The sequence below is a fragment of the Melospiza georgiana genome, chromosome 7, assembly GCF_028018845.1.
Source record: "Melospiza georgiana isolate bMelGeo1 chromosome 7, bMelGeo1.pri, whole genome shotgun sequence".
In the NCBI taxonomy this organism is placed as follows: Eukaryota; Metazoa; Chordata; class Aves; order Passeriformes; family Passerellidae; genus Melospiza; species Melospiza georgiana.
In genome coordinates, this window is record NC_080436.1 from 7461581 (window position 1) to 7481490 (window position 19910).

Here is a 19910-nt window from a genome sequence, read left to right on the forward strand (position 1 = left end):
GGCCCTCATTCTCTACTTTATTCAGCAGATTACAAAGATTCTTGCAGGTTTTCTGTCCTTTAAAACTAGGCTGTCTGGAATCTTCAGACTACTCTTGACCCCACTGACTCCCACACTGAATACAAACACACACACAATATCACTTGGAAATCTTGTGGAGTGGCAGCACAATTGCTTTGTGTTTATGTTACAATATAACTCATGCTTTGATAATTAAATGGTACACAAAGCAAGATTTTTAACCAGCCTTTATATGTATATGTAGAGTTTAAATGTATATGTAGACTAATTAAATGGTACACAAAGCAAGAGTGATTTTAAACCACCTTTCATATATATTTTTCAACAGTTTCTTATGTAATTAGTCACAAGAGAGCCCAGAAGAATATTTTGCCCATGAGGCTGTTCACAAACTATTTGTGTCAACTACTCATGGCATGTTATACTTGGTACCCAGTCCATCTGGGTCACCAGAAGCTGCTGAAGTTTCCTGAACGAACATCTGAAACATTTCTACAGAGACTACTGAACAGGGAAAAATATGAAAGCAGTCTTGACATGAATTTTTATGTGCTATACCATTTAAAAATCTGCCCAAACTTCAAGCACTTCCAGGAATCCCCACTGCCTGTCCAAAGCCTTGTGAATCATGGAGAATGTGACCTTACATCATTAGCACCATGTGTCTGCTGCTCATTACTGTTGCTAATGCTGTGACTTGTACTTCATGGCTCCATATGCTTTGAAGGCACACAGGCAGGCTCAAGTGGAATGACCTTATTAAGTGAACCTTGGCACAAAAATCAATCCAGCACTGCAGTGCCATATGCAGCTGAGAGAAGACAGTGCAAAACCAGGCAGTTTCTGTGGCCAGGTGAGCCACAGAAGAAAAACAGCAGCTGGAGGACAGAAAAAGACTTGGCACCTCGAACTGGGCCCGAGGATACAAATGAACTCTTTCAGAAACGTTTAGTAGCTTGGGTTTAGTTTTTTTACCATCTTTAAGGACAGAAAACCAGCTGGTGGCAGTTTAATACCAACATACCTTAAACGAAGCAGCCAGCACCTAGTGACACTGCCATGAATGCCAGATGAGCTCATTAGGCTCATGCTATCACAACGAATAGCAAATGAACCCATTACAATAGCACACTTCCAATAAAGTATTAGCCTGCAAAAATTTACTACCAAGAGAGAAGGGATGTGCTCTCCATGGTCCTGCCGTGGTGGGCCAGCATTTTCAGCCTTTTCCTGAAGCCACATGTTTCCCCCTCAGCCCCAAAGAATTTGAAGAATATTCTGTGGCTGCTTGGGAATGTTCATGGCATGCCTGCAGTGCAGAAGGAGCAGCTACATGGGTGAACTGTGCTCTCCTCACATCAACACCCAAATTCCTGAGGATGTTAACAGGGGTTTCTAAAGACACTCAGAGGTCTCATTCAGAGGTCTCCTGCCACTCTTGGAGCCCCCAGCAGGCCCAGTGATGTTGCCACATACCTGTTTCACCCAGGGCACTACATCCTTCCTCAGCCTCAGCTCACGGCACTGGACTTCAGTCAGCCTCAAGCATTTCCCAATCTGCTTGTCAGAGAACCCCATCTGCTTGGCTCTCCTCAGTGTCTCCTCTGGAATCGTTTTGCTGGGATTAAATTAAAAAAAAAAACACCTCTGCATGAGACCTTACACCTTACAGCAATAACTAGAAGATACATGAGTGCTTCTGTCTCTACGTAAAGTTGCTACAGGATCATGCATGTGAAGGCAAGAAAAGGAAAAAGACTCAACATAAAACATCTTTTTTGTCCTTGGTGTGTCCCACACAAACACCTCTGTGGTAAAGCCTGCAAGCAGTAGGAAGTAAAACATTTACTTTTTGAGAAAGGAATCAGTGCCCAAACCCTAACTTAATATCTCCCTTACATCCTCTTAGTCTAAATTTTAAACCTAGGCCTGACCAGACCGGGCTGGACCAATCATTATGTATGTGCTTCCACCTCCTGCCTCTCATTGCAGCTGCCCACTCCATTCAAAAGATGAAATTCCTGAGGCTCTGGAGTGGGATGAGCCATTCAGAGGCATAACTATGCCCTAACACTGTGACCACCATGCTGAGCTGGGAAACACAATTTATCCCAACCAAGTTTTCTTCCTGTTGTTGAAGATGTTCTGCTTACCTTCTGAAATGGCCAAAAAGCATCTCACTTCAGAGATGGGCAGCAGAAATGCCCTTTAGAGGCTCACACACAAAGTAGGTTTTTTCTTGTGACACTCTCAATAGACCCTTTTCCATATCTTAGTGTTGCTTCTTGCATTAGACAAATGGAGAGGGGGCACTGACCAGACAAAGCAGGGGTACCTTTCTGATTTCATATTTACAACCAGGGTCTCTCAATACTTCCATACATTTTTGTTCTCCTGGTTTTGCTTTTCAGAAGTCCTGGTTTTGCTGTTTACTTGAAACACATTGCTCCCCCCTACCATTTCTAAAATCAACATTTACCTGTCCATTTTGCTTTTCATGTTTTTCATCTTCTCCATTCCCTCTTCATTTACTCTACTCTTTTCTCTTCCATTCTTCATCCCACTTTGGTTTGACTCCACCCTTGTAGTTTCTGCCTCCCTCTCTTTCTATGCTACCTTCTCTAAGCTTAGCTTTTGCAAAAACATTTTTTAAAACCTGTATTTTTATCAGGACTACTTCTTTACACCTTCATTGCCAAGAGCATTCTTGCCTGCCCAATAAACCAATATTTTATGAGCAAGTTCTGAATAAGGAAAACAGAATGATTAACAAACAAGCAATTTTCCTAAATCAGAGTTTTTGAATTATGTCCTTTGCTCAATGATATTTTAAAATAAATACTATTATTTTATTGCCTAGTCCAGCAGGCTGAGCTTCCCAGGTTAGGATTTCCTAAAGTAACATCCACTTTGTGGCACCCCACTGTATTAAAACTCATGATTTCCATGCTCCAATATCTCAGAAACTCCTTTACTTCTCCTCACTCCATTCCACTTTCTGATCCCAGCTCAGAGGCAGAACTTCCTGCACAAATCACGAACACCAGAACTGGAGGCACAGATGTGTGTTTTACAGAAGCAAACACAGCAAACTCCATCAATTCTCTGTCAAAACTGATGCTAGCACTCACTGGCTATTAAGGACCCAGCCTCCTTAGGATGAGTGAGTAGACCTGATGACCCCAAGAAAATGAGCCTCTTTCTGAGCAGTTTACTCCCTTGCCCTCCCTCCCTTCTGCCTCAGGAACACACAGAGCTGGCTGTCATTTGATTACTGTCAGAGACAGCAAATTGCCTTCATTTGCAGCTTGTTTTCATTCCATTTCTTGTATCTCATTATAACAATATCATTCACTGTCACCCTCCCTCCCAGCTGGGAGGGTAGAACAAAAGCAGTGATTATTTTGCACCATGATTCGTTTGCCTTGGGCTAGCAGCTTAAATTAGGTTAGGCCACTCACTAATCCATGCAGAAAGGTAACTAGTTTTTTTACAGGAAAACCAGCATGCAAAAGAGAAAAGACAAGTTCCTAGAGGGGAAATGGAGCCATGCATTTTTTCCATGCACTTATTCCTCTGCCACTCCTAAAGCATGATAGAAGAAATCATCAGAATTGGTCCATCATGTTTAATGGGAACTGAATCAGAGAATTGCAAATCCTCAGCGCTGCTATGGAAATCAGGCTGCCTCTCTACCTGTGCTGGACACACATTTTCATAACTGAATAGCTTCCATTTACTAATCATGGTAACTTTTAGCATTTCTGTCTCAACTTTCATGGAAATAATATACAGAAACATGCAAACAGTATTATAAGGTGATTCTTATCTTGCAGATAGCAAAATAAACATGCAGAGGTTTAGGGGTGACAATTTTTAAGGGGCAATTCCCCCTTTGCTCAGAGACAGCCCTTTAGACAAGCTGGAGACACTAAAGCCAGCAAGAGCTGAATCAGGCCAATCTCTTTGAATATTTGACAGCAAATAACCCTTCAAGCTCACCAGAAATCCAGCACTAAAAGACAAGACAAAAATCCTCAGTCCTGGATACACCAAATCACATGACCCAGTCTTACCTCACTGCCTCCCACTTTCCCCTGGAGCATCACTCTCTTTTCCTACACAGACCAAAAAGTCTCCCAAAGATTAAACCCCTTCACTGGCTTAGAATCAATTCTGAAATGAGAGAAGACTAAGTGACCATGATTTCAAACTTCTATAATGCTCCTCTTCCTAACTTTTGCCTTTGCAAAATGAAAGTCTGGAGTTTTAGAGCTTCAAACCCAGACAATTACACTACCATGATTATTAAATGGTTGTTCACCTCCTCAGAAAACTGTAGTCCTCTGCTCATTTTGCAGTTTATAAACAAAACATGCCTTTCCCCAACCTTGCTTGTGACTGTTCCAGCTTCCAGTGTTGATTTGTAGTTGCTTTTAATTTAAAATTCCACCCTCTCATGTTTGGAACTCTATCCATTCACTTCTTTGACAATAAACAATAAGAGAAAATGGAATAAATTCTGCTTAATGAGGAAATTTTCACCTGGCACAGAGAACCTGGAGAAATCTATTAACTGACTGTAGGAACACTGACAGCACTGAAATTATCAGGAGACCCTGCTCACTTCAGCAGAGCCCTCTCTTCCACTTGACCAGCTTTCACCTGACCTACCAATAAAGATGCCAGCAGGAGAAACACTCTTTTATCTCCCAAATCAGCCTCTGATTCTTTTCAGGTATGTTGTCAAGTTTATGCCCATCCACACGTTACTTAGGCCATGTAAATGGGTATGGATCAAAAGGATCAGGAATATTTTGTGGGCTCAGAGCCACAGCCTGAGCTGGGAGCATTTGGGACACAACTCCTCCCTGCCTTATCTCAGGAGCTACAAGTGTGGCTTGGATATGCACAGAGGAGCTGCAAAGGTGAGCAGCTCAGCCCACATATCTTGCACTCCCAAATCTGAAGTGATTTAAGCCCAGACTAAACTTTTAGCCCAGTTTCACTACAGCAAGCAGAGTGGACCAAAAGTAAGAAGTGCTGGAAGCCAAATTCATTATACCCAGTCCTGAGAGAGCTCTTCCTTTCTCAGTAGTCAAAGGCCTGCAGGTTTCAAAACCTGCTGAGTTTCAGGCTGAGTTATGTACAAAAGCATATTCTTTCTCATTTCCTCACTGTCCTGCTCTGCTTCAAGGCTCCTAGTGGTTTCCTTGATTACTTCTGATGTTTTACAAGATTTTCAGCATGTTACAATTAAAATAATGAGATCGCAGTACAAATTCTCTCCCTGCTCCTCTTCTCAAGGAGACAGATTGTTACCAGTTTTCCCCTCCTACAAAACTCATGAGATGACTGACAAAAAGATGTCAAAGGAGTGTTTAAGGAAGCAGGAGCTGTAAACCATCAAATCTCACTCACAGAGCAATTGTCATTCCAGCTCTCTGCACCTTTAACATTCTGGTCCCCGGGCTAATAAATCTCATTGTGGACATCTTGATTTAAGTAACATGAGCCTCACACTGTGCCCTAAGACCTGAATGACTCACTGACAAGATTAAGTGAGCTAAAGCAGCAGCTCACACCAAAACACAGCCAAGAAACGGGTTGTAGATGTTTTCTGAAAGCCTATTTTCCATCTCTGGTAAAAGAGAGCTTTGAGGTCTTTGCTGGGTTGCCACAGTACAGAGTGCCCTGCTCCTAGCATTGCAACGACTGGTTACAGAGGCTCCCCAATGGCTTTTTAAGGCAATGCCCGTGTATCCCCTGCATCAAGGAATACATACATATTGCATTTTCACAAATGTTCAGATGCTTTGGAAGAAAACACAGCTGTGAAGTTATTACCAGTGGCTCTACAAGACAAATAGAAAGTATCTTATGTTAGATCCACACAAAGCACAAACAGCAGTGCTGAATAGCTGCTTGTATTTTATTCTCCTCATGTACTGCATTCTGAACTTGCTCCCAAGCCTTTCCTGCCCTAGAGTTGACAAAGAAGACAAAGGTAATCTTTCCAGTTAGCTGGAGAGGAGCACTGCAAACATGTCAGTGACAGCTCCTCAAACGGCACAAACCAGCACAGCCTCATTTCCTACCACTGCACCTGCTCTGCTTGATGCTCACACAAGTCCTGAGTGTGTGCCACACTCTGACCAGTCCCCAAAGCACATAGGTCAGCAGAAATTGCTGCTGAGAAAAGTGGGACTGCAGAACACCCTGTCAAAGAGCCCAGGCTATTGATGGCCTGAGTTTCCCTCACCTGCAGGTGCCAGATTTTCATTCCAACACCTGTATTTCTGTGCCTACTCCACCACAGTCATGCTTCCAACAAACAGCTTTCAAAGAAGGGACACGGGCTCCCAAAAGCCTTTGCAATAAACAATTCTCCCATGGGTAACTGAGCAGAACACCCAGCTACAAATGCTGGGCCAAAGTGGGTCTGCACCCTCCTACTTCTGTCTTTCTCCTTTATTAACCCAAGTCTTTTTGGGTTATTGACAGTCAGGACTGCACTTACTCCTTTTAAGCACACAACAGGCCAGGAGGTGTTTTCTCACAACACTCAGAGAACAAGGAGATATTTTCCTTCAAAGCATAAAATTATCAAAATATGATTAGTGCCATAATTTCCCCCTGTTAGCAGGCTGGCTAGTTCAGTATCTGCCAAAAAGATGATTTGCTGTTTCCATTAAGGTTAATTTGAAGAGTTGAGATTTCAGGTGACAGAGTTCAAGTCACTGCACAGTCAGACTGTCTTTGAGACTTTGGGCAAGCTCACCATCTCTGTGCTTTGCTCTTCACAATGGTGGCTTATAATGCTCCTCTTTCCTCAATTGAATTCTACTTTACAGCCTTTAATCAATATTGAAATGTTCCTCTTTGGGCAATATACTCACACTTCTGTCTGCTGCAAGATGGCTTTCCTGGGTTTTACTTGGATTTTCTCCAGCAGTGAACGTGACTCCACTACCTCTACTTTTCCCCATCCCTAGGAGCTCTCAGGTGATGGCAAATACAATCAATTGCAGGTTCCATTGCCATAGAGCTACCTAAGTGACTTAGGAACACAAGTCCTATCAATTTTCAACAAGGCTTTTGTCCCCATGTCACCTGGGGCTAAGTGATGATTTCACCATGGCTGCCTACCTCTTTACCTCTATTTAATCATGTTTGTTGTACATTCTCTGTCACAGACATGTTTTATGAAAAATCCTTTCCTTAGGATTTTTCCTCCTGAGAAGCTGAGAGGCCTCAGGAACAAAATGTAAACAATGGTTATCTGCTGCTGTGGAATGCAACAGGTGCATCTGTGATTGGTCTCATGTGGTTGTTTCTAATTAATGGCCAATCACAGCTGGCTGACTTGGACTCTCTGTCTTTGTTATCATTCTTTCTTTTTCTATTCTTAGCCAGCCTTCTGATGAACTCCTTTCTTCTATTCTTTTAGTATAGTTTAATATAACATATCATAAAATAATAAATCAGCCTTCTGAAACATGGAGTCAGATCCTCATCTCTTCCCTCATTACAAGACCCCTGTGAACACCATCACACAGCTGAGTATGGTGTGTCCAAACTCCCACCTCCTCCATGAGCTGTTGGTGTGATGAAAAGCCAGTGGGGTCTCTCCAGGCCCTTTTTCCCCTTTTCACTCACAGGACTGGCAAGGCCAAATCTAGGGAAATAATTCCCAGATAATAGCACATCCTACTGCACTGCCACTGCTTCATACAGCATCACCTGTAATGCACTGACAGCATGGCATGGTGCCTGCTCCTTCCATGTGAGTGTGCACAAGTGGTTTTATTTGTTTATGTGCATGGTGGGGAAGGTTGAAGTTAAAATTACACTGCAGGTATAAAGGTAATTGGTCAGACAACAACAACAACCCCCTCAAATGTAAGCTTCCAAAATAAAAAATATGTAAGGTCACAGGAGAACCAGCAGAGGCACATGTTTGACATGTCTGTGATATTACTTGTAATTCTCACAAGTACACTCAAAATAGCTTTCTTTTCCCAGTTCAACTCAGGCCATTTGCTTTCCTACAGCCACATCACATATCTGAAACAACTCCTTCTCCATCCTAGAGGGCCCACAGGCAGAAATGGAACCACTGCTGCAGCATGACAGAGCTTTACAGTCCCACCCAGCACCAGGCCCAATCTTCTTCAGAAAAAAGTTCAATGGGACAAAGGTAAATGGGGCAGAGGGTGCTTTTCCCTGTCCCTACTGTGCCTGCAAATGGCTGTCCTTGCCTCTACACCACAGAGGCAATTCATTTGCCTCTATTAATTTATGTTTACAAACATTTGTAGGGCAGAAGTTTTTCCCTCAGCACTGCATTTTCCCACAGAGCCTCTCACAGGTGTAAGCAGATCCATTGCATGGATCAGTAAGATTTTCTGCTCACCTCTCCATCCCTGCACGTGGTGAGGATGCAAGGCAGCATGTGGTGTGTGAGAGCTGCTTCCTGAACGGCTCTCAAAGGCCTCCACCTGCCTCTGACCCCCCTTCCCCATCTGTGTGTCTCACCCACTTGTTCTAGCTCTTCATTTCCTCTGGGCAGAGACAGCTCCTTGTTACCAGTCTCTACTACAGCTCTGCAGGGGCCAAATCAAGACTTTTGTTACTCCAACTGCATTCAAAACCTCACTGCAAAGAACCCCCAAACCAACACAGAGACAGAAAGGAAGGGGTGGATCCATCCCAACAGCCTGTAGCCAGCAGCAATGCCCAGGAACAGGGCAACTACTCCTGCTTCTGGGAACTGTACTCTGACAGAAAGGTTCAAAGCAGTGATGGCATCACCCCTCACTCTTCTCAATTGGAAATTATTCTGTAGCACAGGTAGAACTCGTGCCAGGCATGCTGGGGACTGGAAACAGCTGGCTGCAGGAAGGGCACATGTGTGCCAAGTCTCATCTGCATCACTCAATTAGCTTTCCCCTGCCTATGGCAGAGATCTGGTTCCTGATGTGCCTCACTGGACTGGCCTCTTAGTTCAAGTCCCAAGTGTTTTTCCCTGGCTTTTTGCCTTTGTGCCTTCAATGTAATGCAGCTGGACAGTCCATCCCCTCCCTCCTGTGCTGGCTGGGAGGAAAGACAGGTTTTTTTGCAAAAGTGTGAGCAATTCTAGTGGAGAGAAAAAATAATGCACTGATAGTGGAGTGAAAATCTGCTCTGGTAAGTGAATAAGGGTAAGATAATTTATATGTTCAGCCTGGAAAAGAGAAGGCTGCAGAGTGACCTAACTGCAGCCTTCCAACACCTGAAGGGAGCCAACAAGAAAGATAGAGAGAGACTATTTTAAAGAGCATGGAGTGACAGTAATGCCAAATTGATTTTTGCCTCTTTTTCTTTTATACATTACCTATATTCTTCACACATTTATTTGTAGCTCTGTAGCCTATCATAGTATTTGTAGCTAGTGTTTTATCTACCCTATTAGACAGTAAGACAGAATAAATTCCCCAGCAGCTCCAAGCTGTGGGTCCAAGGTTGGATTCTCTGTAAAGCCACAGTTGAAATGATCTCTGAGACATTTTCATCAACAATGTTTAGTTCCTATCTGAAAGAGGGAGAATTCAAATAAAATTGAACCAGTGGGGAATAACTTCACTACTTAGGTCTCTAATTGGGGGATTCTTGTCAAATATGCTAATTTGCAAAACCTATTAAAAATTGTATATGCATTATGCTATGTGTGTATCTTTGGTGTTTTCCACGTGGGGAGTTGTGCACCTAAGGATCCTTATAAAGATAACCCCTTTTATCACCCTGTGTCTGGCTTGTGGTTTTAGGGAAAAAATAGTCATCAACAGGATGAGGGGGAACAGGTTCACACTGACAGAGAAGATTTAGGTTAGCTATTACAAAAAAATTCTTCTCTGTGAGGGTGGGGAGGCCCTGGCATTGCTGCCCAGAGAAGCTGTGGGTGCCTCTGGACCCCTGGAGGTGTCCAAGGCCAGGCTGCACAAGGTTTGGAGCAACCTGGTGTAGTGGAAGGTGTTAAAACTAGTTCAGTGGAAGGGGGTGAGAACTAGATGATCCTGAAGGACCCTTCCAACTCAAACCATTCTGTGATTCCATGATACCACCCACAATCTGATTTGAATTGCAAGAATCCACTTCCAAGGGACACAACATTGCTTGTGTCTGACAAAAATTCAAGGCTGGATACTGTGCAAGGGCTCTCTGGGCACCACAAGGATGAAAAACTGTGTAGGGTGGTACCACCTACTGCTCACTGGTTGTACAATCACCTGCCACCCATGGCAGAGAAAGGGAAAGCACATTCCTCTGCCAGCCATTGCAGAAAAAGGAAAAGCAAGCTCAGGGATATAGGAGGGTTCAGGAAGACTGGCCTCTGTAGAGGATTTATATATAAATATATATATATATGCTTATCTATATCTATAAATATATATAAATGTGGATTTATAGCAGCTGAGGATGCAGCCAACATCTGGGGCCTCGTTCCAGAGCATGCCACTCCCACAGTGACAAACTGATTGTGGATATGTTGGTTTTTTCCCCTCGGGAGCTGCACATGCATGTTTACAAGGCCAGATAGAAATGCCATGTGACAGATGTTAGAGGACAAAACTTCTGCAGCCAAACAACAGATTTCTGCGAATAATCAAGTTACTCCTTTTCTTCCACCTCTCTCCCCACATTTATTTTTGTTTGGCTCCAGATGCTGCTTGTTCCGGGTGCAAGGGAGGGCAAGAGCTGCTCAATTAAAAGCAGAGATGTCGCAGGTGAAGCGAGGAGCGGCTCCGAGCTCGCTGCCTCTGCTGCGCTCCCAGTGCCATCGTGTGGTGACACCAGCGAGCCCAACGGGTACCCGAGACACAAAAGCCAACAGTACTCTGCCAATAATTCAGCAAGGAGCCTCTCCCAGCCTCGTAAAACATGAAGGGAAAGCTCAAGTCAGCAAGAGTCTGAACTGAAATATAGCCCACTCCTTTAATTTACTGCTATCTTTTCTGTTGGATTTTATATGATCATTTTTCTCGAAGGAAGAAGATTTATATTTAAATAGGCCTGGAGCCATAGGTGTTTTAAAGAGTGGTACAAAAGCAATACTCACACATACTGCATGATCACAACAAAGAGGAAAAGCTTAAAATTCAATACTCCAGGCTGGAAATAAAATGCATTGTATGTGACACTCAGGTGCAGTAAGTCAGGACAAGTTCAGTGCTGAGTTTGAAAGGCAACTCTGTACTAGGTATATGAGTTACTCATTGCAGGCCATCCACATTCCCACTCTTTAGTCTCAGAGACTAAAATCCTCAAATACTGAGCATTTTCCATAGTAAACCATAACTTCCATAATCCAAGGAACTATTTTACCAAAAAGAGCGTGTTCCAAAATTTCTGCTGACTGAGACAGTGTACTGGGTTTTAAGACACCATCATTTACTCCATGCACTTCGATAAACTTCTCAGCATGGACTGCATGCGTGCTTACCATAGTTTTCTGAGCAGGATTCCCAGGAGAATTGTTGTGCCCTAGGACAAGGCTTTTTTACCTGTTCTGTTCCTTGAGGATCTTCTCCATGTTGGCAATGCTGCGCATCTTGTACAGAAACCACTTGTCAATGGCTGTGAGCTGGTGAATGACATCCACAGGGACCTCATCCTCCAAGGCCTGCCAGAAACAGGACAGCACCAAACAGCCCCTTTAACACACTGCACAAATACACACCTAGTCTGCAAACAGCTAGCAGAAAGAAAAAAGTTATGTAGATCAAGATGTACAAGTCAAATGTTCATCTACCTCTCAAATGTTCATCTACCTCTTGGCCCTGTCTCCTGCAGCAACAGAAACTGTGCCCCATGAGGAGTGCAGGGAGGCCCCAGCCACTTCTCTCTGTGCTCTGGTTCCAAAAGCTGGCTTCTCTTTCAGTGAGAAGTAATTTGCTTTCCACAGAGCCAGCAGCCAGACAAGCTGATGGGACCTAGGCTGGGTGGCCACTGAGAAGATGCCTAGCTAACCACAGGGAGTCACATTCAGGCTGCAGTGACCAATCCTCCATCTGCACACCTCTTACCACTCAAGTTGCCTAAATCTCAGGCCCACTGCCAACATCCTAACTGCAAATGTAAAACAAGAAGCTCTGGGTTCTCAGCTGTGAAGGAACATTTTGCTTTGGAGCATAAATCTTGATATAGCCTTGAAATACAGGGCTGAATCAAAGCATGTGGCCTTGCATTACCTCTGAAGCAAGGCAAAGTCAGGTCCTGGGTGATGTTTCAGCTACAACACAGCTCTAGCTTCTCTCACTCTGCCTCAAGATAATGTCAAGACCATTCAAATTTCCCTTCTTTCTTGCTGGGGTTATTGATGGGCTTTTTAAAAATAAATTATTTACAGCTAGAACCCCACAGAGATATTATTCATAAGACAATAGGTTACAAACCATTGTAATATTAAAAAACCCCAGCACCTCAGAGAGCCCTCAATATGATGTATTTTCTATCAATGCAATTTCTTGGGTCTCACCAGTGGTGTACAGTTACAACTCTCCTGACAAAGCAACTATAATCAACCATAATGATAATGCCAGCACGGTATCTTTGCTGAGCTAAAGTAATCTGGCTCATTAATTTCTTACCATGCTTAATTGTTTTCTTGTAGGGCAGCATCCCTGGAACAAAGCCAGAGCAGGGCCATTGAAGAAAATCCCAGAATTAATCCAGGAATGAGCTTGGTCCACTGCACCCCAGCATTATTTCCCCAAGTTACAAAACTTGGAGACAATGTTGGTACCATCACCATGTGCTCCAGCAATGGGGAGACTTTCTGCCAGCTCAGAGAAATGGGTCACTTCAGGGAGTGAAGTGGACAAGGGATGGGCGGCATCTCCCTGCAAAATACTGACACCACCTTCTGCCTTTCCTAAAGAATTCCCAGCCAGCTCTTGTAATTATCCTCTTGCTCTGAGAGGTGACAATTGCTCACTGGGATTTCCTGTGTGCTCACAAGCAGTGGGGAAAACCTCTAACATGTTTTGCTCCTTTAGAGTAGCCAGTCACATACCAAGTCTTCAGAACACTATTGGTATGAGGAAACTAGTAAGGAGTCCTTTCCATCCTGATTCTTTAGTGCTTGGGGTCACATTGCCACATTAGTGGGATATGAGCAGGTCTTTTTTCCTTTCAGGTCCATCTGTTTTTACAAAACACATGCAGACTTGCACATCTTCAGGATCTCCCATTTTCAGTCAATGGTCGCTGAGCCACACATACACAGGTAGCATTACCATATATTCTTAAGCTGGTTAAGGACATTTTTTAATAAAGGCCTAGAGATCTTCAAAGGAAAGTGAAAAAAATGTATCCCTTCCACTCACTCATCAGAGGAGAGGCAGAGAAAATCAACCATCTTATCCCTGTTGCATAAATCTGGAGACTGGGAGAGAAGAGTGAGTTTGCAGACATTTCTTGCTCCCTATCACCACACTCCAGGGGCAAATCAGTTTTCCAGGCAACTATGTAGAATTTGCTCAGGGAGGGCTGGACTCCAATGGCTTTCCTCTCTTCAGACCTGCATGAAGGAGTACAGCCCAAGCACACCATGGAAGCAGGAGGAGAGAGACCCAGCAGGACAGTGTGACTTTGGAGCCCTGCTCAACTTCCAGAGCATCCCATCCAGTAGGGGCTGAGGTTTACAGGGCTGCCTTCACACCAAGAGCCATGAAGCAAGCCTGACCTCCAGGCCAAGCAATGAAGGGCAGCTCAGCTGCCTTCGCCTTCTCTAGGGACAGCACTCTTGCTACTTCAGTTCCATCCTGGCTCCTCACCACAGAAAGTATTCAGCTGCCTGTGGACAGCAACACAAGTGCAAACTGCACATCTGTAGTGTGGACAGTTTTGAGGCCAGGGCCCTGGTGTGAAACAGAGCATGCACCAACTCCACAGCCTAAGCCTTCTGAGGCCACTTGTACATAAACTTAAGAGCAGCAGAAAACACCTGACACAACCTGAGCATCCCTGCTCATCAGGCTGTTCCATCCTTGCAGCACTCCCAGTCTACCCAAGGAACAAGTCTCATCTATGTCAGCCTCTCTCCTGTGCCTTCTTTTACACGACAACAGGGAGCCCCATTACAGCAGCAATAGCTCTGAATGGCAGCTGAACTCCCTCTCCTTGCACCTGAACACTTGCTGTTGTCATCATCCAACAGGCAAAGGAGAGAGGAAAAGGAAAAAAAAAGTACAAAGCCTTGGAGGGCTGGCTAGTGGGCAGGAGAGGAGAAAACACTAAAATATAACAAAGGTCCATCCTGTTTCAAATGGAGCTGATGGCTAATGGGGACTTACTGTTGGTTTTTAAATGTCAACAAGCTGGGAAGGGATTTCCATGCAAACAGCCCCAGGTGCCAGAAGCACCTCTTACTTGTACTGCTTGCCTCAGTTATTAATGGGGATGAATTTGTGTTTGGCAGAGGCAACTCTTTGTAAGGCAGGACTAAAGGGTTTTTCTTTCTTTTCCAACAGATCCCAGTGAAAATACCAGCAGCTGGGAACACCCAGTGTTCAGTGGGACCCAAACTCACCTTCATCTCCCCAGATGCCCTGTGTTAACATGGGTCTAATTTTAATCTTTCATAAAATCTCTCTGAACCACTCAGACTCAAGAAGTAAGATTTTTCTCTCAGTCACAAGAAAAAGGCTGTAATAAAGACCAAACACAGCTGCTGAAGGATGAAGACATGCACTTCCCAGCTTGAAAAACAAGAGGGAACAGCTGGACAAGCCACACATTTATAAAACAATTTCTGATTTTTCTTCAGGCCATTTATAAGAGGAACTGCTAGTGAAAACCTTTTAACTAACACAGCACAGGCTCAGCTCCTCACTCATGTGGAGGTGGAATGAGATGTACCCACACATGAGCACAAAGGGCTTAAAGACTCCACCACACAAAGTCAGGGGCACAAAGAAAAGAGTAATTGGGCATTCCCTGCCAGGAAGGTTTGCAATCTTAAAAAAAAAAAAAATAAATCAAGCTATCCAGGTAAGCAGGAGCTTTAAAACACAGCTGTGCCCTCCTCTTCATAGAGGGTAGGTACAGATGGACGTGTTACCTGCAGCAAAACCAAAGTGTGAAATTGCACCTACCCTCTAAAGTAACTAACCCCACATTTACCACATGATATACACAGGCAAACACCAAGAAGACGAAGGAAGAAATAAATTTGCAGCCAAGTTCCCTTAGAATAACACTCCCTATTACACCAACACCTTCAAGGCTGAAGTGATTTGTCCAGTGTGACAGAAGAGGGGTCAAAAGAATGCTACAGGAAGCTAAGCTGGTTTTGAAGAACAGGAGATTTCTTGTCTGTGAAATTTAACATACAGTTGTGTAATTCTTTTAGTTTCAATCCCATACCAATGCAAGCATTGCAAGCAGGCAGTGCTCTCACACACTGCAGTTTGCCATTCTTTATCATCCTTAGTTTCAGTTCTCAAAAGGATCTTCATTTATTCCTTTGTAATCTGCAGAACTGACCCATTTTGACTGACATTTACACTAGTATAAATCAGGGCTGAACACTAGCCAATGTTTAACAGACAAATTTAATCTCATAGGAAAGGAAAGTAATCCCAGCATTCAGCAGCACCCAGCTACAAACTGAAGTAACAGCACACAAGAATGCACCTGATGCTGAATGCAGTGAGCACAGGCTAAGATTGTACCACCAAAAGGCAAACACATTGTCTGACCATGGAAGATGCAGAAAGCACAAGAATCCTACTCAAAGTGCTCCCAGTGAGCTTGACAGAGGGAAGCAAGGGAATGAAGAATACTCAGCCTTTGTCATCTCAGCTGACCCAATCCTGTACCTCAAATTCAAGGCATATAGGTGTGTTAGCCTGAAAGATATTAGTGCATCACACGGCAGTTGTCCTGGATTGAAAGATAATGTGTGTATTCTATTGCCATCTGTCAGAGGTGGGGCAGGTCTCTTCTGTTCATTGGGCAGTTTTCTTTATCTCTTCCACAACCAATCCTCCCTCCAGATCTCTTCTGTCCATGGCCAGTGAGTGTCCCTGCATGGCTGATAAAATTTCATCATCCCCAACATCCAGCATCTTCCATGGGGAGATGCTCTGCCCAGTGGGAGGAGCCAAGCATTCCTACCTGGATACAATCTGAGGTTTGGAACAGCACAGCAGCCTTTGCCCACTACATTCCCAGAGGAGCAGCTTTCTGCTGCCCTGTATTCCCAGAGGAGCAGCTTTCTTCTCCCCTGCATTCCCAGAGGAGCAGCTTTCTTCTGCCCTGCATTCCCAGAGGAGCAGCTTTCTGCTCCCCTGCATTCCCAGGGGGAGCCCAGGCCCATCTCCAGCAGCCCTGGAGCTTCAGAGGAAATCTCCCCCCTTATGCAGGATCCCTGCTCCAGCAGAACCACAGCTGGCACTGCAGGAGGGCTGAGCCACCATGGGATGGGACTGTGCCACCTCCCTGACACACAGGGGGGCAGCTCCTGCTCTGATTCTGGCAGTGGTTTGTTTTCTTTTTTGTATTATTCCATTTGTATTTTTAATTTTCCTAGCAAATATCTGTTATTCCTATTGCCATATCTTTGCCTGAGAGCCCCTTAATTCCAAAATTATAACAATTCTGAGGGAGGAGGTTTACATTTTCCATTTCCAGGGAGGCTCCTGCCTTCCTTAGCAGACACCTGTCTGTTCAAACCAAGACAGTAGGTCAAGGTCTTTCTATCTGTTCTTACCTTGGCTATTGCATATATCCGAGTGCTGGATGGCTCAGAGAGCTCCTTCTGGAGATCCACAGAGGCTGGCCAGGCTTTATTCATAGGCAGCTGTGAAACAAAGCCATCCACAGAGGGGTGGCACATCCTCAGGGCCTTTTGGAAGCTCTCCTCGAACGTGCGGCCGATGGCCATGACCTGCAAGGGAGAGCACATCCACATGAACCACAGTGAGCCAAGCCTGGCCGTGCCCTGAGCAGCAGGGTGGGGACAATTCCAGCCACAAACACAAGCACACACACAGATGGCAGCCTTGGGACTCCTCCCTAGGATAGTCCTGCTGTCTGAGCCTTGGTGACCCCACTTCTAGATCTGACTCTGCTCATGGTATCAATGGGGAGTTCCAGACAAGTGACTGGTTGGCTTTTTGTTTTTGGTGGACTGCACTTTTGGTTTCCATTTCCCTGTCTGTAACACACAGGAGAATGCTGCTCTCCCCTGTAAACTGCTTTAAGGGAAGCACTCTGGGAAACATTATGCAGCAGCATGGGTATAGTAATATAAAAGAATATTTCTGTTTAACAGCCTGTTAGAGATAGAAATTCACAGTGTGAATTTTAAGGTTCAGGAGAAACCTTCTCCTGCTTCCTTTAAATTACATTTAACAGTAACTCTCCCCTGTGAGGGTTCTCTTAAATGATTACTCCTCCTTGGTACAGCAGCACTGAAGGGTTTTCCCTCCTTCAGTCTTGACAACATATCTAGACAGAAAGGCTTGTTTTCTTATTAGATATCTGTGAGGTAACAGAGCTCTTTCTCAAACTTTTACATTTTTATTTCCCAGTGTAGTGAGACCTTAACAGCATAAAAATCTTCTCAAACACAATGCTGAAAAACATCAAAAGAAAAAATAACATTGCTTTCTCTTTTCTCACAGCTCCAGGCCCACTGCCCAGCACAACAGAGCTCAGAAAAGGCCAGGCCAGACTATTCAATTAATAAAAATGCAGTAGGTGCTGCAATCTGCCTTCAAGTTCAGGCCTGGGGAGATGACTGCTCCATACTAATAGAGACACAGTGGCAAGAAACTCTGTGCTTCAAAGACTCCATCTCCTGCCCACGGGTCCTGCAGATTTACATTCTTGCTCAGTTCCCCCACCAGCTGCAAACTGCATCCCTTGGGCTTCTCCATCCCTGCTTCTGCTCACCTGCCCTGTTAGAGCATTGACTCTCCCTGTGTGTCTGTCCTGCCTGGAAAAGGACACAGATACAGGCATTTCTATGACAAATGAACACTGTAAGGACTCAACATCTTCTGCAAATGTGTATGGCCAGGAAGTTGCACAGTTGATGGTGCAACTGCATTTAGGAACTCCAGTTCTACAAAACAGTCCCCAAATCTCTAAGCAGAGAGGGTTAATATCAGGAAGCATCATCTTGCTGAAAACAAAAAACCCACCTCACTACCATTAGAAGCCAAACCTGCCAATGGAAGATCAAATTCTAATTAATCTTTCCAGTTCTGATGAAGGCTTCTTGTTCAACAACAATGATATTAGGGAGCACCTTGCATGTTAAAATAATTTCATAAAATAACTATTTGAAAAGACAACTGAAAAAATACACAAATAATTGTTTTGCTTTGGTAGCTGATATGTAATTAACTAATTAAGTGGGTAATTTAATGATTTTGTCTTATTTCCCCCTTCTTAAAACATGGTCTGAAAATACTGTGACTGTCCAGACATCTTAAAATCTTTTAATGATGAAGTCTCTTACATCAGAATTCAAAACTTGAGAGCAAGATGACAATTTGCATTTGGATTTCAAGGCTGAGATCTGGCATCTGGTTTTAACACAGAGGACAAATAATTCAGGAAGAACTGAAAGCTGTGGCTCATGGGCACCACTGAAAATCTTAACACACTACTAGTCCTGAAATTGTACTGTAATTAACCATCACTACAGAACCTCAAACTAAAAAAACAACTCTGAGAGCCCTGGAGTGAGTGTTAGGAATGAAGTCAACCCCAAGTAATCCATAGTGATCTCTTCCTTTAGGAGTCAAACCATATTTTGATAGCCAACATTACACAGTCCTAACTAATTTCCATTAATTATAGTACTGGATAAAAATAATTTGAGCTTAATATATATCCTCCAATTCACGAGGTCTTTGAAGACAGACGCTCTGAGGGTTTCCAAGGAAGAGCAATGGCTTCCCCAAGTGGTGGAATGGAAGGTGAGTGTGGCACTTGCCTCTCCCACACTCTTCATGGAGCTCCCGATGCGGTTGGAGGTGTGCTGGAAACGGTCCAGGTCCCAGCGGGGTATCTTGGTCACAACGTAATCCAGGCTGGGCTCACAGCAAGCAGAGGTTTTTCCTGTCACCACATTCTTGATTTCTGGCAAGGGAATTCCCAAGGCAATTTTGGCAGCAATGAATGCTAATGGATACCTGTCAGAGAGGAGAAGCAGAGAAGAGTAGAGTGGAAAGAACTTTGCATTGGCAAATCCCAGGGGTGGATCCAGATGTGAGGTGATCGTCCCTCCTCAACACAAGGGAAGGCTCCCGTGCTCAAGCACTGCAGGACCCACCCAGCCTCCTACCTCAACACATTGCAGAGCTACCTCCCTAGATCTGGGACTTGCTTTTTTATCCCCCATGGCTCCCATTTCAGTAGCTGTCACATCCACTGTGAGCCCACCCTAACAGATGTTTAGCTGCAAGTCTGTCATCGAGAAAGAAAACAATCAAACGCCCACTGTCCAACAACATGGCTTATCTCCAGCCTGCTATGGGTCTTAAATAACCATAAGAGTTGTTGAGAACTGCAAATTAGAGATTAATTTGTGCCTCTCAACAGCATCTGCAAAGTGCAATTAAGAAGCCAATTTTTAAACAGCCTGCTTTGACCATCCTTATCTTGATTAGTTTATGATTAGCCAACAAAACAAAGGCAGCTAGCAATGCCATTTGCATCAATCTGACAGACAGCTCATTAATAACTCTGCCCTCTGGGTCCCAGAGATGATTTGCAGCCAACATATGGATGCAGTGGATGTGCTTTGCAAGGATTAGGCTCCCACACACGTTTCTCCTGGGAGCTTCTCCATTTGTAGTAACAGCATCAGCAGGGCTGGAATGACCTGG

The 19910-nt window shown here is 44.2% G+C and overlaps 1 protein-coding gene across 1 annotated transcript in view; it reads right to left on the reverse strand.

The window, feature by feature from the left end:
• CPS1 (carbamoyl-phosphate synthase 1) overlaps positions 1–19910 on the reverse strand; it is a 90256-nt gene that overhangs the window by 34202 nt on the left and 36144 nt on the right. The window contains exons 19-22 of the mRNA XM_058028142.1: positions 19016–19214; positions 16778–16954; positions 11565–11683; positions 1498–1639 (exon numbers count right to left, since the gene is read on the reverse strand). Of these exons, the coding sequence (XP_057884125.1) occupies positions 1498–1639; positions 11565–11683; positions 16778–16954; positions 19016–19214 (637 nt within the window). The remainder of the gene's footprint in view (positions 1–1497; positions 1640–11564; positions 11684–16777; positions 16955–19015; positions 19215–19910) is intronic.